Source organism: Solenopsis invicta, chromosome 6 (genome assembly GCF_016802725.1).
Source record: "Solenopsis invicta isolate M01_SB chromosome 6, UNIL_Sinv_3.0, whole genome shotgun sequence".
NCBI classification, from domain to species: Eukaryota; Metazoa; Arthropoda; class Insecta; order Hymenoptera; family Formicidae; genus Solenopsis; species Solenopsis invicta.
In genome coordinates this window covers 23,673,096-23,696,493 of record NC_052669.1, presented here as the reverse complement: position 1 = coordinate 23,696,493, position 23,398 = coordinate 23,673,096, and the positions used below count along the sequence as shown (strand labels likewise).

The window sequence follows — 23,398 nt, the reverse complement described above, 5'->3', positions numbered from 1 at the left end:
CGGAGAAAACGGATCTCCATCGTGAAAGGCGGTGCTGCAAAATTATCGAAGCATCGATGCAGCCAGAGATGCTAATAATGCTTTTGCGAGCACAATAATGCATCGAACTCATGAGAACGAACGAAAGTCAGTGTTACAAATTACGTTGCCAATAGTTTACTCTTTACGTTACTCTTACGAATGAAATGTATCCGAGACTTGCACGGCTGAAGTTTCGTGAAATCTCACGGAAACGGAACTTCGTTTTCCTCTCCCGCGGGGATAATGTCTGTCAGCAATGTGTCTTTATACGAAACATGTTCTTTAGGGAAATCTGCTTCAAAGAGAATAAAATTTATAGAATAATGTATGCGTAAATTATATATTTGCTTTAATTAGTATTTCCTATAAACTTGTGAATTGCTGTTAAAACATTCGCTATTCAGAAGGAATGTTAAGATAACATGATATGTTAATCTCAGCGAATCAAATCGAGACTCTGTTGAAGTCTACTCTTTGAAGATATGGATCGACGCGACGTACGGGAGCTCGAATATCCCTATAGAGCAAGTGTCGGGACGACTTATGAAAAATGCGTTCCTTTTCCGCAAAACACACATGAGAATTACGTCAAAATACTTTCTTCAATAAATACGGAAGTCAGAATATTCGTACACGGAATTTTGCCTTTTGTTAGCTACTATTATGCAAGTGAGGCAGAGAGAGAGAGAGAATTATATTTTTATATCCTTTTTATTCTCTTCTTCCTGTATATTCTGACAGTGATATCACATAAGAAAGCGCAAAAATTTTTGTTACGCCCGAGAATAAAGAGCACCCTTTTTTTCTTGAGAAAAGTTTTAAAAATATTTTTTTACTTTAAAAGTATGCGATTTTTATGTAAGAACTACTGCAAGTTAAATTTCTTTGTAATCATAAAAGCGCTTTCTGCGGAAACATGCGTGTTCGTAAAATGAGGAAGCTTTAAATATTCTCATGAAATAAAGACGAGGAAGGCAAGTCGAGTATACGCGAACTTACACAGCTACAGTTTAAGGATCATAAATATTAAATGACTTAGAAAGGAAACTAAGCTAAACTGCAATGTAACTCCTTTTTCACGGAGATGACTAACTACCGTCGATTTTTACTTCGTATTTGTTTCTCATTCGCTTCTTTGCGCACCAACAATATAATTATATTTATTAGACCGACAGTACACCAGGAATCCCGGTACTTACTATCTTTTAATTATCTCTGCTTCGCATATTTTTTTATCGTTCGTTCACTCAGCAACTTCGCGTAAAAACTTTTACAGATCTTCCTTTCGATATTTCGCCCACATTGCAGTCTTCTGCACGAAGCGAACGTTTTTCGCTTTAGCGTTGCTTTATTAATTGCTCTTTTAATCTAACAGAATCTCTGTTAAAGTAATATTTTACAAAATATTATTTTAATGTGGATCTCGTATTGGAATTGTTTAATTCTAAAAATTAATCAAACATAAGCTTTAGGAGAAAAAAACTTTTTTTTCTACAAGAAAAAAATAAAGTTCTGATATTTCAATTACTTATCCTTTCTTATGTATCTTATTCTATTATGCTTTTATCTTATTTTACTATGTACCTATCTTTGATAAATTCCCGTATTTTATTAATGTACATTGTTTTATGTTACATACTTATGAATCTGTAAATCAAAAAGAGATTAAGAATAACGAAATAATGATATAATAGATTTAGAATTTTGTCAATAAGATTTCAGAAGATTTATCGTTTTATTCCTCGTTCTTTGTTTCTTGTTCCTCGTTCTTTTTCATTCTTCGGTTTCTGTTTTTCGTTCTTCCTTCTACGGTTCTCGTTCTTTGTTTTTTTTTGTCCGATCAATTCGCTGTCTAGAGAAGTCTTCATGGTGGATTCGAAGTATCTGATCTTGTTGGCTATTGGCTGTTATTCGAAATAAAGTTTTCGCACGATCAACCATAAAGTCGTGGTAGAAAAACCGAACAAAACGTCATTGTGAAGACAAGGTCGCTCTTCCTCTCCGTTTCTTTTGAACTCGATCTCATTTCTGTGGCACTTTCATTGCGAATTCTTTAGACAAATTTTTTAAGTATTTTATCGTCTGAAATATCATTTAATCATCTGAAGTGCTAATCACAAACTTTTATTGGTGCGTAAAAAATTTATAGAATAAAAATCCATTTGGTTCTTTGACACAAAAAGACTATTTAAAAATGCCAAAACATTTTATACATTCGTTGACTAAAACTTAGGTTTTAAGTCTTTAAAATATTTCAAAATTTCGAAGAATAATTTATCTAATTCTAATTAATCGCGCAATTATTTGAGCGTATGTACATAACTATTTTGAATTTAAATCGTATAATTACCTGCTATTTTATAAAGATAAATGTTGATGTTTACAGGAACAAGAGCATTTAAAACCACAGATTGTTCACGCGCTTTCCAATGCGGAGCTCTATTGCCTCGCGCTTGCCAACATATACTCGGATCCTAACTATCACAATCAGAATCACTACGGGATCCTGCAAGCCCTAGCAAGGAAAGGCGTCTACGTCGCGGAGCAGAACAATACTCAGCTCACCGAAACGATTCTCATTCAAAATTCACCACTCAAGATGGTAAGCTTGCCAGTGCACAAGTAACGTGCGCATAGTTTCCTCTTCTCTGAGACATTTGAACAGTTATGCGAGTGTCGAGAAATGGCAATCTGAAATTGTTGGAAGATATTAGTGTAATTGTTCGTCGTTATATCTTTAAAAGCTACATAAATCCTATTACATAAAAATCTTACTACGATAGATAGCATGAAATTATTTTAATTAATGCTCGAATAATTTAATGTCTTTATCTCGTTACAGTCTGCGCATATGGCTGTGATAGAAGGCCTGATGGTCTTGTACGCGAAGGAGGTGGTGACAGGGGACCGGGTAGTCTCGGCGATACGACGGTTCAATCCCCAGGCCGAGGTAGACGTGCCGTCGGATCACGAGAAGGGTCTCCTGCTCTGGATCAATCATGCGTCGCACGCGCTAATCGCCAAGATTCAGAGCGAGGAAGGTGGCGGCGATAAGACGCGGCTGCCCGAGTTACCCGCCGCCAAGGACTTTCAGTCTCTGTGCGACGGTGTCGGCTTGGCGGCTGTTGTCGCCTTCTACTGTCCCGGCGAGCTCAACTGGATGGAGATCAGGGTGTCGAAAAGACCCTCGGTAGCGGACGCGCTGCACAATCTCTCCTTGGTGCACGCGTTCTGCATCAAATGCCTGCCCTACTCCATTTTCCACATGCTGCCCGAGGATGTTACATATATGAGAGGGTGCGTTAGCTTAATCAAAATCAGTATTTTTTGGGGGGATATGACGAATATTTTACAAATTAGCTACAACACAGCCTTGGTTAAAAGTAAAACAAAGGATAATTCACATTTAAATTTCTGTTCAAATTTTTCTAGTTAAAAATAATTTAAAAGATAATGTGCCTCTTACTTTTAGTACATTGCACTATTTGTGGAAAAAATAATTATTAGCTGCTCTTTCCCTTTTGATTATCTTAGTCATAATTTTTAGATCGATGAAGCAGAACCTGGTAGTCTTTCTAGCTGACATGTACAACGTCCTGGAGATACATCCGGCGAAATGTGTGCGCTATCCTGGTGAGGAGCGGGCGATGCAATACCTAGATGGTACGTAGACTTTTTTCAACCTGGCATGAGACTGTCTATTAGAAGCAAATATTGCGCGAAAATATGTGGCACTCGAGCTTCACGAGAGCGAGAGGGAGAAAGAGAGGAAGGAAAGAAAGAGCGAAGAGTCGTGAAAATTGGTGGTGGATAAATGTGATTGGTGGAGGCTGCTATACACTGGACTTTTATATACCCGTTCTATTATTTATTTTATTATACTTTCCATAAAAACTCACTACTATTGCAGGGAACGCACGCGAGCATTATATATAATTTTATCTTAAATTATTAATTGAATGAATTCTTATTATATCATAAAATAATTTAAATAAATAATTAATACTGAATATCACCGAGGAATGTTGCCTGCAATTGTAACGGTATCACGCTTTTTATCAGTGTCAATACACACATTCGATATCCCAGCCTCTTAATCCGGATTCCCGCCCTGAAAGCAGCGACTAATTATATTATTTTCATTTGATACACCAATTGGCCTTTATTTGCGAATGCGAACAACAATAAGATCACCGCTGCGAGACGGGCAAAGAGATAAGATATACCAAGCCAAACAAGAACTTACTACTTCCACACGCAGCACTTAATCTACAACTGTAATATTTCCATATATTTCTATGGCGTAACCTCTTCTTGACGCTTGACACGACAACGCTATCCTCGCCTTCTTCTTTCGTCAACTTCCGGTTACCCATGAACCGGCACATGATACGACGCGGCGACGGGTGCAGCCTGCCCGCGCAATAGTCATGGCGTAGCTCATAAGAGAAGCCTGCCACAGTCTATAGCTCCGATACCTGATCTGAGAAGCAACCTCTCCATATCCGCGCCAGGTTTTACAGGTATCCACACGTTACCACACAAAGAATCAATCTCATGTCTACTAGGTGGTCATCTACTTGCGAGTCGCGTTTCCGTGGCCGTTTTTTTTTAGAATCTCGAAGGGATTAGCGACTTCACGATCGCCTTGTCGCGTTATCATTCATGTATGTAGGTGTGCTAAGTCACCCACATTTAATGCGACGTACACTCGTCTACTTATAGACAGTGTATATAATAAAATAAAATTCAATATATTTGTGACTATAATTGTTACTAACATCAAGATTTAATAAATTTCTACTATATGAAATTCTAGAGTTTAATAGCAATTTTTAGATTTTTATCAATTTTTTAGTCTGACCAACATCATTCTGTCACATGAATATGAAAGTGTGCATATAATGAAAATTTTTACTTTTAGTATTGCTTTGGAAAAAATATTATTTAAAAATTAAGCTACTGACGCCAAAATTCGGACGCAAAATTCTTTTTAAAAAAAGAGAAAGAAAATGTCGTTTTATCGATACAACTCTCGCGTGCGTTTTATTAAAAACAAAAAAAAAACACGTGATTCCATTGGACTAACCTTTTAGTGAAGTTCACGAATTGCAAGGAGCACTGCTTGTTATTAATCACATATTGTTTGCCTATCATCCGATCATTATCGTGAGAGCATAGAGGAATATATATATATATACTCCCGGGAAAACACCTGCATGCGAATCGCATACTTTTGCGACACGATCATGGCTGCCTGCCGCTTGCATTGGATCATTGGCTTCATCTTATAATTTCTTGCATGAAATTCTAAGTCGTATGCGCTGCTACCAGTCACTGTTAGCAAGATAAATGAGAAGTTCGTCGTCGTTCATTAAAACTCCATGTTCACTACATGTTTGGTTAGTACGATTGCGTTGCAACATTATTATTTGTATTATTTATGGTGCCATTTGGTTTATGATTTATCATGTACCGAGCCATTTGTTTCACGTTATGTTCATTTTCAGAGAGCTGACACTCTACGACAAAAGCTAGATATTAGAATATTATTAGTTTGTAGCGATGTTTAACTCGATATATATCTTCGTACGGTATTTCCTCTCAAAATGTATGAGGCTTTTACGTTAATATTTTAATCCTGGAATTTGCACAAGTTGAAATTTTCATGCGTTATCGTCCCATTAATGACTTCCGTCGCTGCATATTCTCACGTCGAGTTCAACATTTTGCCGGTAGGATAAAATAATTCACATGGGAATTTCACATTGTGCTCTTAAATAATCTGTTGCGTAAGCTTTATTTAATATAACGTAAAAAGTGTAAATTTATTATATCTGTTGAGCATCTTACCTTGTTGAATATAGTTTGAGTGATGAATGAACCTCCTTATCCAATTAAATAAAAATATAAACAGGCGATCGATTCATCGTGAAATTATCTTTCTAGTTACGAAGTCGACATTGGGTAACACTGTGAAGAAGTCACAATCTTTGCAACAAACTGCCGAGGGTCACCCATATGATGACAGGTGCGTTAGCTAACGTTCCAAGTATATTTCAAGACAAAGTATATGCCTGCAGACTTATACAATTTATTAATAAAACTTATTGCAAATTTATAAAATTAAATTTATCGTATGACAGAAGGATCATTATTATAGACTAGTAGAAATAATCGTACAATTAATAGAAATTAAGTTTAATTTTTTTTACAGGCGCGCAGGTAGTGAGGACAATTTTGTAGTGCATCGTGGTAAAGGCATTCCCACGCTGAGTTCCGTAACTGATGAGAAGTCCGCAGCCAGAACTGAAGCCGCTGGTCGGCCGAGCAACTGGGAGGATCAACGACGGAGTTCCTATGCCGGACGTCGATCCAGACGGAACAGTATCACGGATGATTCTCAGTTGACTATCGAGAACTTTGGCGGGTCTCAGGTACGTGACGTGCGCAGAGCGCAATGTATTATTTCAGTCTTGTGAGGAAGATTTAGCGCGGGAAGATCTTGAACTGACAAGAAGTATGATCGAGTAATTTCTTTTATCCAGGATAATTTACACAATTTTGGTAGAAATCCGGATAAAGAACTAGGCGCGCACACCGGCAAGCGCAACATCGCCGAGCCGACGTTGCCCGCGCGATCCAGCGTCCAGGATGTGTACGGTAGCGGCGTGCAGCACATAATCGCGGACAATGGTTACGGCGGTGGCGAGGAGCCGACGAGGTTGCGACGGCAGGCGTCTAACAGCAGTCTGGATAATAACGTCGCTCTTCGGCAAATTTTACATTCCAGCGCAGAAAACGATAGCGGTGCGGACGGCGGCGGCGGTGACGACACTCTCATGAAATTCGCCAGTTTCGCGAATCTGAGCAGACAAAGCTCGGAAAAGGGGATCAATTTCACGTATACGGAGCAGGACGATGCTAAATCGAACAAAAAACACGGCCAGAGTAATGGTAATGGGAACAGTGAGAAGAAAACGACGTTCGCCACTCTGCCAAACACAACTACGTGGCAACAGCAGAGCAGCCAGCAGTCGCAGCAGATGGAGCAACACTCTATTGGTAAAATTATTAAAATGAGATCAACTTAGTGATGACACGTACACTTACCTAAAACTGACTATACTTAGTTCTATTTGTATCCAATAATTTTGGAATTACTGAAAATATTCTGTGATATTAGATGAGAACGGTGGTAATACCGTAATGGCCTCTCAGCTGAATAATATACGACTGAAACTTGAAGAGAAGCGACGGCACATAGAGAACGAGAAGCGAAGGATGGAAGTTGTTATGTCGAAACAGCGGCAGAAAGTGGGAAAGGCTGCCTTCCTGCAAGCGGTTACGAAGGTAAAAAAAAGAAAAAAAAACACATGGGAGATTATACATTTAACAATATTTAGGAAAATTGCATAATACACAATGACACTTAAACATCATTATCATCTGCGTATCAGTTTTACATCATTGCAGTTACAACTTTAGTGGTTTATTTCTTTGATAAAAGAAAAAGATACATATTAATACGGATAATATAATTCGGTAGGAAATTCTACGGGGAATGTTTTATCGAGATACATTAAGATCTGCCATGCTGTGTGACAGCTACTTTTTATGATCTAAGCACGGGTGTGTTTAGTACAGAGAGTAAATAGAGTGTAAAGACTGTATTATATCTCAAAAAGTTTCTTTTTCTTCCGCCTTTTATTTATGTTTTTCATGACATATTTTTCCGTTGTGATTATATCCCGATTGTTTGATATTGCTTGTACATATATATATACATATCAAGTATTATTCGAAGTTCTGTGGTATTATGCGCAAAGTGCGTGGATGTAAAATATTATTATTTATAGTATTATTCGCAAAGTACGTGTAAAATATGATTGCTCAATTTCAGGCAATAATCTAATTTTGTTTGCTCATTTCGTAAACTCATGTATTTATCTTTTATCTACATTCGTATAGATCATCGCTTGTACATAGTAGGACTTTATCTCTTCTTTCTCTGCGCCTTGAATAATCTCGGTTGTCATGTTGTCTTAACACTATTCTCTTTCTGACATTTCAGCTATACTCGATGGTAAGCGCATGTTGACGCACTAAATTTTTGCATTATAACAGGATTGAATTTTTCTATTTGAAACCACATTTCTGTTTAAGCAGGAATTGTCAGTTTGTTAAATGCAATCTTTATTTAGCACATATTATTCTTTGTTGAAAGCGATATCAGTATCTTGGAACTCGAGTAATTAATATCATTCAGTTATTTCAGTTGTATGCATGAATAAATTCTTTTTTATTTAATATTGCAGTAATTAAACTGTGATATTTTTATGCGAGTTTATCTTCCATTTCTCCCCCAATATTCGGTTTAGTTCCAAAGTATTGATAGCTGTGAATGCATTGAGTTTTAAACAGTATTTGGGGAAGCTAGTTTTATTTTGTTTATAGCACTGCATGTTGTTTTACGAACATATTTCCATCGAAAGAGAGTAGTGAGTTTGTAAATATGAAACATGTTGTACATAGAAGAAAGTTTCAAATTAAAATATTTTAAATGTAATATGTTAGCCAAAGTACTAATCGCGTGTAACTATCATATCATGACCCTTTTATATTATTAATATTATAGCAATATATAATTTGTAAAATTGTATATACTGATATCTAGAAGAGCGAGATATATATACTTGTAATTTTAATTATATATATCTAAGCGTATATACACAGTTTTTTTTCTCGATGAGATAGCGTGAATACTGCTCGTAGTTTAAGTCAATTGTTGTTTAATTAAGTATGATTTGCAAGCCACTCTGGATGGGCTTTGGCACTTATAAGCTTGAATGTAACATGATCTTTCGCCGCCGGCGAGAACACTCGGCATCGTGGTGTTTGATGGTGATTTGGTGGCGGACTCTGAGTACTTAACAAGGCACGCTGGTTGGGCTGGTTGCAGGGTAAGGTTAAATCTCCTTCTTCGTCAACGTCCGGGGGGGACAGTCCGGCCGAGACAGGCGGTCCCCCCACTCCTGTAACCTCCGGATCTTCCGGGGCGACCCCGACGAGCGTTTCCGAGGCGTCCCCTGTAACCCAACAACCCCTTCAAGAAAAACCACAGAGACCCTTCTCGCTCAAGGTACGATATCACCAGCAAGTGTTTCAGTGTAGGCGAGAAATTCCTACGATATAATTTATCTTTAATATTTTATTTAAAAAATAATATACGCGCGCTTATGTGAATGGCTTTCGAATATCGATCTTATTCCTACGTCCCTACTGTGCGAATGTAGCGAAACGACATTATAAGGAAATGATTATCCTTCCTGTTGATGTTTAGCAATTATGGAACTAAACGAACGTGACGAATGCTACAAAATGTACAGCTTATATCCCCTTAGTAGAAATTATTCCCGATAACAGATCATTATTTTGCTTCTTGACGCTTCTTTTACATTAGTAGAGGAAAACGAAACCTTGCCTCAAAATGATTACGACAATTGTATTTTATAATGACGTGGCAGACCCACCTGAGCATTTGTTTAATACAATGCTCCTAGCACGCATGGTGCAATACTAAACACTCCCTGGAAAATAATAACGCTATATTTAATTGCATTCACATCTGTATCGGGTGACGGCTATTAAGATATAATTTGATACTTAATTATGATTTCTCTCCTTCACTAACAGAACAAATTTTACGTTCTTACATGTACATATGTCTCTAACAACTTTTTAATTAGCTGTACAAATATATATATAAAATATATATACAAAATTTAAATGCCCGCTTTTAATTACGCTGTTACGATTGTTGCGGCGAATCATTTAAATTCGACACCTATAATTAGTGTACTTTAAATTAAAGCGCCAAGAACTTGGAGAAATTCGAGAAGCCTTGACATTATTCATAGTTACTTAAGATATTGATCAAACAGACGAATAAATGTTGCATGTAGATAGTGTCACCAAGTTTCCGGACCGTAACTGGATCAAGAATCTGTCTGTGGATCGTCGATTATTACGAACGTAATAATTAACGAATTAAATCTATCGTCATGTTTTATCCGTGCTTACTTCGGGTAAATATTTGTGTAGCGTCACAAATAACGAAATTTTCTGTCACATAAAAACTTGCTGGCCCGAATGATACGCTATTCATAGATTTTGTACGTTGTCTATTTTGCTCATTTTAATTTTATAGATTACTTTTTCATTCTCGTGCAAAATATGCCACGTATAATAATAAGCGTACATGCATATTTTAAACAATTAAATAATTATCAAAGAATTCAAATTGATTATAATTATTTTATAATGAATTTGATTAATGAATTCTACATTTAAAAACTAAACGGAGTCAAGGGTTTTCCTTACATTGCAGTATTACACACAAGTACGCATTTGTAGTATTTATCTGAGGCATTTCATTTCTCTGATAATGAATATAGGAAATTAGTGAGGATGTACGAGATGTCGAGCATAAGTGGTTGGAGCACGACGGTAATGCGCCATTCATCGAAACTAGACGCACTCCGGACATCGAGAATATGGATCCCGAACAGTATCGTCAATCCATAACGCAGTTAGTATTTGTTTTTGTGCCTATAAAAATTACAATGGAATTATAAATGCAGAAGAGTATCATGACGTAAGTCGTAAAATGTACGTTGTAGTATGAATAATAGTCTGAGCGAGATTCAAGCGGATATACAGCGTTTGGCGAACCAGCAGAATCAGATTCAGCAGCAGCATCTGATGTCGCAGCATCAGAAACAGATGCAGCATCAGCTTCAACAGCTGCAGAGTCTCAGTCAACAGCATCTGCAGGTGTGTACATCTGGAAAGCATATTCCGTGTGTCGCGTTATATTTCAGCCAATTCCTTCTAAATTTTTATTTTATAGAGTTTTGGAATATCACCAATGAATCCCTTAGCGCCCAGATTGCAAGATCCCCAACAGTCGCAGTTCTACCTGCACGACCAGCCGCAAGTACAGAGGAGAATGTGGGGTCAGCCGGCACCCGCTCAGAGTCTGGCCAATGAGATGGCCGCGGTGGGCTATCAGCAATCTTTGGATTCGCGATTTAGTCCTCAACCTGCCGGTACATAATATTAGATTAATTTGAAATAATAGATAACTTATAATACCAATTCTATGAATTCAATTATTAATGAAAAACTTGTACATTAATAAATTGATATTTAAATGAATATATACAAACTGATAATGTGTTATGGCTACTATTACATATACATACACATATATGATATTAAAAATTTTTCGGAAAGTGCACGAATCTTAAAACAATTTTCTTGGACCAGAAGGCTTGCTTGCAGAATTTGCTTTTAGAATTTGAAAATTGACGGCTGTAATTTTTCCTCTTTTAATTTTAATACGCTTCAGTAGATCATTTCTGAATATTTTTTCTTAGCTTATCAGCAGGACATGCGCATGTACGCGGATCCAACGAGGACTTGGGCCGCGCCACACCCGACGCAAAAGGGATTCGTTTTGCACGACACTCAGGAACCAAGGTACCTCAACGGGGATCATAGTCTGTGTAATAATCAAATGAGTCACCCCGGTCCGACCAGCGTCTTTCCAACGTCTTCGTCGCTTTTTAACCAAACACAAGCCACATCTGCTAGTCCGCAACATCGTAACACCGTAAGTGTTTCCATAATTTTATTTTTCGTTGATCTCTCACACTTCTTTTACATATTTACTGATAAAGTACTCTAAAGTCGGCGAGAATTCTACATATTTTTACTACAATCTTTCTTATCACACTCACTGTCTCGTCACAATTCTATTTATATTTATACTAAATAGCTTTTCTGCATACAATGTACGCGTGCACGTAACAGCATCAATTTATTACGAAAGACAGAAAGACAGGCGAGACTGAGTGCTGCACCCACAGCAGCGATTATTGTGTGAGTGAAAAGAGTTATAGCTAAACGTTCGCGATGCGTGCGCTGTTCATCAACTCGATTTGGTCACTTCAATATGAAGGATCGGCCCGAGCGTATGTATAAGCATGGGAACCAGTTGGTGATGTAATGCACGCTTATAGATGCTTGTTCTTGACACCCAACATGGCAGACACTACCCACACTGGTAGTCTTAGCGCCTAGACGCGATCGCGCGCAGCTCGGATTTACATCTCTCTAGTCTTCTCGAAGTGATTTATAAATTTAAATATGTACTTCCTCGACTCGACCGTCGCTACCTCACGCGATTACTTAACTAAGGTTAGCCTTGGCTGTGGTTTATCTTATTTTTAAATGTTTGTGTTTCACTTTGATAGATACGCAGAAAGTAAACAATTATTAAATTATGCGACAAAATAATGTTACAACAGTGCCATCATAGTGTTTTGTAGATATTATTTCAGATCTGTGTCTCGATTGCGAATATAAATTTTATGTATTTTGTATTATACATTCTATTACTGAATCTTTATTTTCCATTTTTTAAGATTCTATATAATTTTTGTGTGAGAAAATATTTCTTGTTAAAATATCAAATTAACATAATATTTACCTTGTTATCTTATATGATTTTGTTATCCTAGGTTCATCGAATAAGTCAGTTAATTAGCGAAAGTCCCGAACCTAAGAGATCAAGTGTACATCACGTTCCGATCTCATGTGAAAGTCCAACGGAAAAGAGGCAAGCTACAGCATTGCACACTCCGGTACCAGCACCGCCTGCCGATGATATGAAGCCTCAAAATATATCTTTTATCGGTAATTGAATTTTGCTTTGTGACTCTTCTGCGATAATATTAAAATGTCACATTGATAGATATTTTTTATTACATTAATGTAAAAGAAATGATAAGAAATTTTCTTTCTTAAATCTTTTTTCTTTACTTCCATAGGCAATGACGACGATATCGCGCAGGGTATTCGCGGTTTGAACATCACGTCGGGTAGTCGTACATACAGAATACCATCGCCAACTAGACCCACGATATCGCAGAATTCCTTCCAACCTCATCCGTCGTTGAGGGAGACGTCGCGTTCGGCCACTCCAGATGTCACGCCTCTCGATTCTACGGACGCGAACGAGAAAGGATTTTACATCTCTTTCGACAACGATGCTCCCAAAAAACCGAAACCGACTCTCAGAGTAAAAAGAACTTCTCCTAAAAAGGTGAGCATTTTTTTGTTACAAACGAATTTTCGTACTTTTAATTTTCTCTTTTTCTTTCCGTTTCATATTCGTTTGTTTCAAATCGAATTTTATAACATATATAATATTTCTTAAAAAAAAATCAATCGATTATTTCTTTAGGAACGAAGCGTATCGTCCTACATCGAACACGAGGACTTTACAGTGCGTCCGGAATCGCCTCCCGCTAGCGCGTTAGAAAGACAGAAACAAATGGAAGCTCAGCGAGAATTAGAGCGGGAAAGATTGCGGCAAGCCGATGAGAGGGAACACCAGAGGCAAGAAATGAGGGATCGAGAGCTCAAACGGGAATTAGAGAGGGAACGGCAGAGGGAGAAACAACGCGACAGCAGTACAGAAGGCCGACACGCTTCCGGAGTTGGTCTGGTGATTGGGAATCAACTCGCAAATCCTGATCCGGTATATATTAATATTGTACTATTTAAATTACAGCAGTAATAAATTCTACAGTTACACGGTCTTTGTTTTTAGTTTTATTTATAAAATTTTAATGCATAGGATATTTTAAATAATCGAATTTCTCCACAGAATTGTATGGATGAAATGGAGAAAAAGAAGGAAAGGATAATGCTGATGTCGCTACAGAGAAGGCAGAGACAAGAGGAAATGAAGGAAAGAAAAGAATCTGAGGCTCAAGCACGTAGAGAACAAGAAAAGTTGAAGATGGAAGAAAGAGCTCGTAAGAAAGAGGAGGAACGACAACGGCGTGCCGCTATCTTGGAGCATCATAAAGTGAAGAAAGCGATAGAGGAAGCGGAGAGAGAAGTGAGTAATATTATATTTCTAATATTATTAAATCAGAAATACTAATTTCTCTGACTGTCAAACGGGTTGGATTAAATTTCTAACGTAAATATTTTCATTATTATTTCCAGGGTAAAGTAATTGATAAGGAGCTCCTGAATGCAATAAATCCAGCAAAATTACGCAACAAGACTGCAACGACCGCTCGACCGCGACCCAAAACGATTCACGGAGATGCTGGCGCAGTATTGGATTCCGGGGCTCTTACACCTAGTCGCGGGAAGAAGGGTTCTTCTTCCAATTTAAGTACAGGTGAGATTGCCATTAAATCGCACTTGCAGAAAATAAATAATTTGTCGCAACAAGATCGATGCTTCTTGGAGATTATGTGTTGACCGAAAATTGAAAAGAAAAATAATACTTAATATATCGATAGAAGAATTTAAGAAAAAGGAAGAAAAAAAAGATATAAGTGTACTCTCCAACAAGATAGAAAAATTAATCTCTAAATTAATCATCAAGAAGATGGATCTTTTTATAAATTGTTATGTCGCAAGTGCACTTCCCGTTATAATACTCTAATAGCAACATAGTCTCCTCGATGTTGTAATTTTGCATAGTTCTCTGTAATTTGCATTTATTTATTGCATGGCGAAGATTTTTACGATCAGAGCCGTTTTCCGTAATCTTAGCGATGTCACTCTTGCTGTATTAATTATTCTTTTTTTTCTCGTTATAATTGGTTCCTTTTATGAATTTTTTCACCCTGACCACATGCTCACGAGCTCCAGATTTTCTATGCTAGTTTATCGCCGTGCCAACGGCGTACATTGTAAATCGCTCGGCCCGCAATTGCGATATCGACGCCAAACTAGACTAGTACAGAAAATATCGAGCCGATTGTTTTGCACTAACACACTTACTGTAGCGTCGCTGACCTCTCCGACGATGAGGCGAGACTACTACCGAGGTTCGCAGGATAGTCTCACTGCTGCCCATCTCGATGACCGACGTTGTTCCGGCCCTCTTTATCGGGGCGGCAGTCTCAGGGGTATGCACTACACACACTCTCTCACCGCGCTTATACAGTACACATCTGCAAATTTTTTTTTTTTATTTTAGACACGGAAATGTCTGTGCAATAAGTCAATGATCTAATTTTTTTTATACATAAAAAAAACTTAGGATACTCTGTAAATCAATCTAAAGTTGAAACAAGATATTGCAATAAATATTGCTGCATATAAAGAAAATTGAAAAATACTAATTCGAAAATTTAACAATGAAAATTCTTAAATCAGTTCGTTAAAGATAAGAATCTTTTTTACAGAAAAAAGTTAATTTTGAAGAATAAATATATAACTGATAAAATAAGATATATGAATCACAATGTTTTTTCCACAACTATGTTCATGTTACTGCACTTCTTTCCGTTTTTCAATTTGGCATGCCGTACTGTACTTTGCTTTATTGATATCTATAACTCGATGTATAATGAGTAGCAAGACTGAAAATTACTTCATATATATCTATATATTTATAAGTAGCGTAAAAATTTGCAGTGAATTGAAAATTGATTGTAATAGAAATACTCCGTTTTTTTAGTATCTTCCGTAGATTCGCCCGATGACGGTAGGGGTTCCTCGCCTTGTCGCAGTGTGAATCAGCTCGGTCGACGCGGCTCCTACAAGACCTCCAGAGGTGGGTTCAATGTTGCTTAACAATTTATCGCGGGAATGCCGCAGGCTCTGTACGATTGTTCGTTTTTTAAACGTTTGGCTTGATGAAAGTAGATTCATTGCAGGATATATACACACACTGGTATGGGCAGCTGTAATCTGTCAGAAATTTACGCGATGAATGTTTGAACATTTGATTAGCCTTTAATTATCCCTTACTACGAGCAACTGAGCAAGGTCACGATACTTTGCGGGTATGACTGTTCCCCGTTTTGTTAATTTTTATTTTTTTTATTTTTATCTTTAAGTAGCGCCTCGTAGTGGACATCTTTCAGTTGGAACGCAACAGTTGTTCTGCACCAAAAACTGCACCGACCACTTCAGTTCTCGATGTACCCTTGGATATGATTCGTAGTTAGATTTGATCCCCCTTTTTTAAATCCCCTTTCCCCGCCTGCACCCGCTCGCTCCCCCATGAGATGCTCATGACCGAAGCGTCTCTTCCCGCAACTTATTTAATCTCTCTGATCGTACATGGCGTTTTGAATGTAACGAGGCAAACGTTGCATTATTGCAGATATGCAGGAGACTCAGCAACAAGTTAGAGGCAGGCCTAAATACCAGACTTACCAAAACTTTAAGGGGAGAAAGTCTAATTCTCTGATGAATTTGTGCGGTAAGAAGCACCACAGTGATTTGGAAATACGCTCGATCTCCCTTCTATATCGTGCAACAGTCTCAATGTGTCCCGTGTATACATATATTTACAATATTATCACGTCGTTTCCCGAGATTTTTGTAGACAGCACACATACACGCGCACTCACACGCACCTACATGTATGTAGTGGCATGGTGGCAGGCTGGAGAGAGCACACAGGTGGCAGTGGTACCTAACGACTCATACACGCAACGATCATATATGCATTTTTCCTTTTTTTTTCTATATGTTTGAGCAAAGTTCCTCCGACACGGCTTCGCGATGAAAGGATAAATTCTTTCTCGAGCTTATCAAACGATGCAGCGGCCTGGGTACGATTTATGTGATGATATCTTCGCTTATTCGTTTTATCGGCGCTTCCGTTGAGATGGAACTTTGTTCTCTCATTTTCTTAGGACGATTCATTTTCGCTGTTGCCGTTGCCGCTGCTGCTGTTACGTAGTGAAGGCTCGATTGAAGCTTATTTGGGCTTGTACAGCACTGGGTATGGGTACAAAGTATATTTTGTCGATCGGTGTCTTTTTCCAGATTTGTTCTGTTGGTGGCTCTGTGGTATTTCCATTTATAATATCCCTCCCGACTCGTGTACCTAGGTGTCCCGGTTTATCCCATCACCTCGCCTTGGATACCTTGCTCTGTATCCTCTCACTGTTCTTATTTCCAGGTATCGTGGCGACGTGAGGTATAGCAAATTCATTGTGAACGCAATGTGTATGATCTGTGTAATCAAGATTCATGTGCTCAGTGTGGATGAACTTGCTATATGTCTTATTATTCAATGTCAGTGATTGATCGGACGTTTTTGTCATTTAGCGCGGGTTAAAGTCATTGGAACTAAAGCCAGCGTAAATCATCGTATTAGCGTTAATCAAGAGATTCATAGTTTTAATAATTAGTACACTAGAGAATCATGACATTAGAATCATTGTAGTACAGTCGGCGGTTTAACGAGCTGATAGACGTAAACGTATACAATTTTTTTTTTATCACATTGTAAAGTACATTGCAAATATTTTAGAAATATATATATTTTTCATAATTAGACGCAAATTATTATAAAACTAAACTTAAGGGAGGTGTCTCACACGCCTGTAACAAGTGACTAATATATTCTTGGCGGGGTGGCTAACCATCATTAATAATAAGTCGACAGGTCTCTGTTCTGATTCGTTATCGCTTGGGTGACAAAGGGAAAAAGATTTATACGATCGTCATTATCCTTAATGATAATAGTAACGCGTAGATGTCCGTTTCTCCGGACTTTGAGACTTCTATCTTTGCTTCGCGGAGCGTGCGTTCGCAGGTGCAAATAGTGATCAAGATAATATGGTCGGCATACAGATTCGGACAGCGGCTTGGGCCGATCGACGCCTCCGAGACGCGCCGCCAGTCCGGGCATAGGCAGCATGAGGCATCTGACATCACCTTCAGGTCCTGGCTCGCTACCACCCGCTCTGATGACATCGAAGAAGAGGATCTACGACGATGGCAGCAGCGACATTAGCAGCACACCAAGTTCTATGATGGACTATAACGGTAAGAAGCATTGAGGATATTGATATTTTCTATTCAATATTTTTTTCTCTCAACTCGTGAAAATTATTATTGAATAATGAGAATATATTTTTCTTAATAAAATTGTACAAAATCTATTCGTGTAAGTAAATTATGTCTGTTTAACGCTATATAATCTTATATCAAAATTTAATATTTCGAAGATAAATATTCTCTCAAAACAAGGTTTTTTTCTGCATGAGTATATCGTTTTTCGAAGAGGATACATTCGCTACATTTTGATGTAAAGAGAAGCTAAGAGACCAACTCACGTGTTTTGTTAATGTCTCCTTTCAATTAGGCCCAAGACTGTATAAACTGCCGATAGCCAAGTCGAATCGTAACATAATGTTGAATGCCGTGGAGTACTGCGTCTTCCCCGGCACGGTGAACAGAGAAGCCAAATCGAGAGTCCTGGAAGAGATCGGCCGGTCCGAGAGCAAACACTTTCTTATCCTGTTTCGGGACGCCGGCTGCCAATTCCGCGCTCTCTATTCGTATTGTCCCGAGAGAGAAGAAATAGCCAAGCTGTACGGTACTGGGCCCAAACAAGTCATCGATAATATGTTCGACAAGTTTTTTAAGTAAGCAAAATTGAAGAATTGATTAAAGTTATTTGTTTTTCTTCATTAAAACCTTTTCATTAATGTCCCTGTGAGCTTCTTAGTGCATTACATACGTTGCCTTTTTTACTCTAGATACAATTCCAGTGGAAAATGCTTTTCACAAGTTCACACGAAGCATCTGACGGTGACCATAGATGCCTTCACGATACACAATAGCCTCTGGCAAGGTAAAAAGGTGAACTTACCTAACAAGAAGGACATACCGCTCGTCATATAGTTTTACACAAGTGGTCACACACTTAACATTACGCTACTGTGCCCTCTGTTGTTCATAGTTACTATTTTAATACAGGCCCATATTAAATTAATGCGAATGCGTTGCGTTTAGTCAATTTTGTAAGGACAACTGATCAGTGCTGACCCTCGAATAAATAAATAATCACGTCGGTGCATGAGTCTCACGTTTCTTATCGCGTATGTTGGAGGGCTGGAAAACACCAGGGGAGTGTTGTCACACCAGAGAAAAGGGTTTTTTTTTTTTGCGTTATCCATTTTTCATTGAGTGTCAGCATTAATCACTGTGTCATAAGATTACCAGTATCTACTTATAAGAATGGTTTGTTGTCAATACATCTCTAAGATACACATTTTCCTTAATTTTGCGGACTAACTCTCGTCATATAACCGCCTTGTAATCGTGTAAACCGCTGTGTTGCGACTGCGTGGGCGTACGACTCATGGACATGCGCGCAAAAGTTATTCTTTTTTTGAAATTTATTTTGCGAAACGAAGCGAAAGTGTGGGAGGCTGGCAACGGTGCAGCTTGTGTTCTCGTACATGTATGTGTGCGTAATTTGTGATTCGCATAGGTCTCTTTCCATTCTTCGCTATGCTAGAGATTCTAAATTATTCAACGATTATTATCTAGTTTGAAACTTTTTAAGGAATACATTAAGGTATAATAAACACAAACATGTGAGGGATCATTAATTTTTAGATATGTCTCATGCGCAAATCATGACTTTAAACTTGGTTTTATTTTATGTAAAATGCAATGTAACCTTGCAAAAGATGTGCCCTCTTTTTTTTATATAAATTTTTTTATTGCGGAGAACATTTTTTTTTTTATATACTTATATTGATATTTTACCGATTGAGATACGCGTTGGCAGAATACTTGACGCGGCTCAACCGAACGGGGTTGAATTAATGATTTCTCATATTGCGTACGTTTCTCGCGGCTGTTGACGATTGTAACGCGTAGCGCGATTTTTACAGTCTCCCCTCTCATCCCTTTTATTTTTGTGGGGGGAAAAAACCCTTGCCAGTGGGGTGATGACAGATATGAACGACGACAGCTCATGTAAATAAATCAGTTCGTTGCGTAATTAGCTGAACCAAGTGATGAAAGAGCCTTACAGTAAATCCGGGCGTATGATGCATACGTTGAGTCCGTTTCTTTGAGACGATCGCTCGAATTACGATATTATACGTTTCAAATCTAATCTAAAAAAGAAATGCGTGTGATGTGTGCGCACGTACATTAGTTTATCCTGAAGCGGCTGTTTTATCGCGAGCGATATGTTTCGTCGAACGGATTAGGTAGTTATCATTGTGTACAGAAAGTGAATATTTGCGTAAGTATCGTTGCCGCGCGGACAAAGTCGAAGGACCGTCAGGAAGAGAAAGCTCGCGATGCTTTCTTTTCCCTCCCAAACGCGCTTCAACTTTTATCGTTTTTTAAGAGGAAGGCGGAGAATGGACGCCGTCTATCCGCGTTTTTTTTTTTTCGAACGTAGTTTCGTTATTTGAAAATTCACAAGTTCTGCAGAGAGCCATACTCTGCCTTCTTCAAAAACAAAAAAACAAGAAAAAAATATATAGCCTTATGTTATGAATGATGTAATTGGACTAAGTGCGTAAAGACATTTAACGAATTGACAGTCTGACTTTTTTTGAAACCGTGTCTTGTTCATTATACATTACGTTTTCCTCGTAAAATTCACCGGCAACGCGATACATACCCCGCCGTTTCTCAGCGAAACTTCAGTCAGTCCGAGCGAACAGAGAACGCGGCGGTCCGTAATTTATCGGAGGAACTGTTATAATTTATTGTGCCATAAATTCGATGTTCGCTTTTCGCATGGGACTGACATCGGCTTCCTATCTCGCTGAACGGGCCTTTTCGGTCGGATATATATTTCTTTCATTACAATGTTGTAGAAAAAAGCTAGAGATAAGTAGACATATTCAAGTAGATGTTTTATACGACAATATCGGGGGTCTATCGTTTGTACGATTATTTTCTTTCTGGTCCCGCGGGATTCGTTCACGATAATGACGTGGACGCCGCCTCCGGAATCGTTCTCCACTTATTTTATACGACAAGTCTTCGACCCGGTGCGTATGATCGTGTCGAGTATAAATAGACCCTCCATATTCCGCGACACGGCGTAACGCAAACAGGATTATTAACGATACAATTACAAATACAACACGACATATCGAAATCCAGTATTCTCCGACAGTTGAAACTGCGGAGGGATAATCTATGTATCTTCAATTTGCGTGGGACGGTCAATTTGGCCTCATCGTCCCGCGTTTCGCCGTTCGACACGTGTAATGAGAGAGATTAAACTCCGTCGAGATTGTAGTAATCAAGAGAGAAAGAGAGAGAAAAGTTCACTGTTCTATATATATTCCCGTCTGTTGTAAATTTATCCGAATATAATGATGATTGAAGAGAGAAAGAGAACGATAAGATAGAGAATCTTAGAAACAGTCCGACCTGACAATATCGAACGTGAGGTACGCGCCATAAAAAAAAAGAATCTTTAAGATGGAGTGCAAATTGCAGTAAGTCCTTGGTGACGATGTTTGAGAGGAGAATGAAGAGAGAGAGAGAGAAAGAGATATATGAATTGATTGCAATTAATATATAAATATATATATATATATATATAAATATATACATAGTCATTAATCTTAAGAGCCAGCGAGAATAATGGCTTGTGGAAATGGGATTGATTACAGAGTTATGATGTTAAGAGAAGTCTCTCGATATTGGTCGCTTTTATGCTTGATATTTATATTTTTTGAAGAATAGATATTATTAGTGAGCTGGTGAAAAAAGACTTGGATGCGACAATTGAACATGGATAAAAAAAAAGGGATAGACCGAGACGACGGGAAGGAGACGGGAAACCAGGCATACACACAACACACAACACACACACACACACACACACACACACACAAAATTGAATATACTGCGGCACGACGTAAATTTATACGCCGCAGTTAAATCGCGCTTACTAATAATAAATGATTATTGTTACGTAATAATTATCGATTTTTATTGTCGCTGAAATTTTGACGATCAAGACGAATATATCATTTCTCGAACTTCTATCCGTGTCTCTGTAAATATTATGTTTTTATATACACATAAAACGAAAAAAAAACGTATACCTACCTACTCGACGATAATGTATATTTATTCAGTACGTCATGTAAGATTTGGGTCATAATTTACTGTTAGCATCTTCGCAGCGAATGTCATTAATAAAATTTAATAACCCATTTGTAATAGACTTTTATTCTTCCGCGGATGAGTATACATAAAGGTGATCCATATCATCAATTGTATTTCAGTGGCAGTTCTTTAAGAGATCTGGATTTTTCTCTCTTTATGAGAACTTCAATTTTTATTAATATCTTAAGTGAAAATTTTATTCGTATATATTATAAGAATAAAGTTTTCTTACCTCTCTCTTTGACGCCTAAATTATCCAGAACTTTTCAATTTTTCACGTTCAATAATTCAGTCTTAGAGAGAAACATAAAATTGCATTATGAAATTTTATAAAGCTGCGTCCGAAGTTTCTGAGGCACTTTATAGAAATCTTGAGAAGAGTGTTTTAAAGAGGATAAGTCAAAGCGACACAGCCTCATTCGCATTTTCTCTTGTTATATATTTTATACATAACAGCGAATTTGTCATTTGTTAATTTTCCTTGTGTATATGTAATATATTACAGTTCAACAAGAAAGTTGTGTGCGTGTGTTATGTATGAGAGAGAATATTAGATATAAATATTCTTTGAACATCATCTCTCTGTGTGCGTGATTAAAGGACACTTCTTTTTTTTACAGGGCACTTGCATGTTTTTTGAAATATCAAAAATTTACAATGTACATACATATCGGGCTCCGGTAGAAGTTTAACTATAAAAGTACAAAACGTAATCGCGCTATTCTCTATTCGCTAGTTCGTCAACGTGACGATCACTCGTGATCGGACCTACGTTAACGATAATAAATAATGGCTTTTAAATACTGATGTACAAATTGTTTGCGGCTTACAGCGAATAATTAAACTATATGGCAGTGTTCTCAGCTATTTACGCATAAAATGTTCACCGTCTGCACGCGTTACGGATGGCTTGCGTGCGTACGACGAAATTGTTCATGCCATTTGTCTGCCACGGCGAGACCGACGCGTACGGTCTTTTCTTTCATTTCTTTTTTTAACTTCATGTTACGACGATTAGTCTAACGGAACGGTTTACGGTTTAGCATCTTTTGGCTTTGTTAAGTCTTAAAGAACTCGTCGTCTGCGAATATATGGCACGTTAATCCCGGTGCGATTGTTAAAACTGATGCAACTCCTCGAGTAGTCTTTGGAACTAAAAGCGCTAAACGCCAAGGTAATCGTTTTTTCCTCTTTTCATGCGCGTTATCATTGAACCGGACAGGAGCTTAGGTGGATGTTGTGTAGCTCAGCCATGTCTGTCCAGTCTCGCCTCTCTCCTTTTATCATTACATTCCTGATACATCCATTAAAGTGATCTCGTGTTAACAGTGAACCTTTCTGAGCAGTTGCTGGAAACGATGAGGTAATT

The 23,398-nt window shown here is 37.9% G+C and overlaps 2 protein-coding genes and 1 long non-coding RNA gene across 20 annotated transcripts in view; 1 reads left to right on the top strand and 2 right to left on the bottom strand.

Moving 5' to 3' along the window:
- The window catches only part of LOC105193730 (patronin), a 63,821-nt gene extending 41,743 nt beyond the window's left edge, over positions 1–22,078 (top strand). For 6 of the 15 annotated variants that reach the window (XM_039451139.1, XM_039451141.1, XM_039451140.1 and 3 more), the window contains 25 exons: positions 2,408–2,623; positions 2,864–3,318; positions 3,569–3,684; positions 4,434–4,544; positions 5,971–6,052; positions 6,239–6,458; positions 6,570–7,086; positions 7,208–7,374; positions 8,096–8,107; positions 8,984–9,163; positions 10,479–10,612; positions 10,704–10,857; positions 10,934–11,132; positions 11,463–11,698; positions 12,609–12,783; positions 12,918–13,192; positions 13,334–13,630; positions 13,760–13,996; positions 14,107–14,287; positions 14,904–15,026; positions 15,581–15,676; positions 16,232–16,330; positions 17,716–17,910; positions 18,230–18,512; positions 18,627–22,078. In XM_039451139.1, coding sequence (XP_039307073.1) covers positions 2,408–2,623; positions 2,864–3,318; positions 3,569–3,684; positions 4,434–4,544; positions 5,971–6,052; positions 6,239–6,458; positions 6,570–7,086; positions 7,208–7,374; positions 8,096–8,107; positions 8,984–9,163; positions 10,479–10,612; positions 10,704–10,857; positions 10,934–11,132; positions 11,463–11,698; positions 12,609–12,783; positions 12,918–13,192; positions 13,334–13,630; positions 13,760–13,996; positions 14,107–14,287; positions 14,904–15,026; positions 15,581–15,676; positions 16,232–16,330; positions 17,716–17,910; positions 18,230–18,512; positions 18,627–18,771 — 4,905 coding nt within the window. In that variant the 3' untranslated portion in view covers positions 18,772–22,078. The remainder of the gene's footprint in view (positions 1–2,407; positions 2,624–2,863; positions 3,319–3,568; positions 3,685–4,433; positions 4,545–5,970; positions 6,053–6,238; positions 6,459–6,569; positions 7,087–7,207; positions 7,375–8,095; positions 8,108–8,983; positions 9,164–10,478; positions 10,613–10,703; positions 10,858–10,933; positions 11,133–11,462; positions 11,699–12,608; positions 12,784–12,917; positions 13,193–13,333; positions 13,631–13,759; positions 13,997–14,106; positions 14,288–14,903; positions 15,027–15,580; positions 15,677–16,231; positions 16,331–17,715; positions 17,911–18,229; positions 18,513–18,626) is intronic. The other 9 variants (XM_039451144.1, XM_026137814.2, XM_039451145.1 and 6 more) reach the window with 9 other exon arrangements.
- LOC120358167 lies at positions 7,154–11,088 on the bottom strand. Its single transcript, XR_005575115.1, has 2 exons — positions 10,950–11,088; positions 7,154–10,867 (listed from the first exon to the last, which is right to left on the bottom strand). It is a non-coding gene; the product is annotated as an uncharacterized LOC120358167 (long non-coding RNA).
- Positions 21,611–23,398, bottom strand: part of LOC105193731 (laminin subunit alpha-2) — a 148,880-nt gene continuing 147,092 nt past the window's right edge. For 2 of the 4 annotated variants that reach the window (XM_039451137.1, XM_039451136.1), the window contains one exon: positions 21,611–23,378. In XM_039451137.1, the coding sequence (XP_039307071.1) occupies positions 23,236–23,378 (143 nt within the window). In that variant the 3' untranslated portion in view covers positions 21,611–23,235. The remainder of the gene's footprint in view (positions 23,379–23,398) is intronic. The other 2 variants (XM_011158297.3, XM_039451138.1) reach the window with 1 other exon arrangement.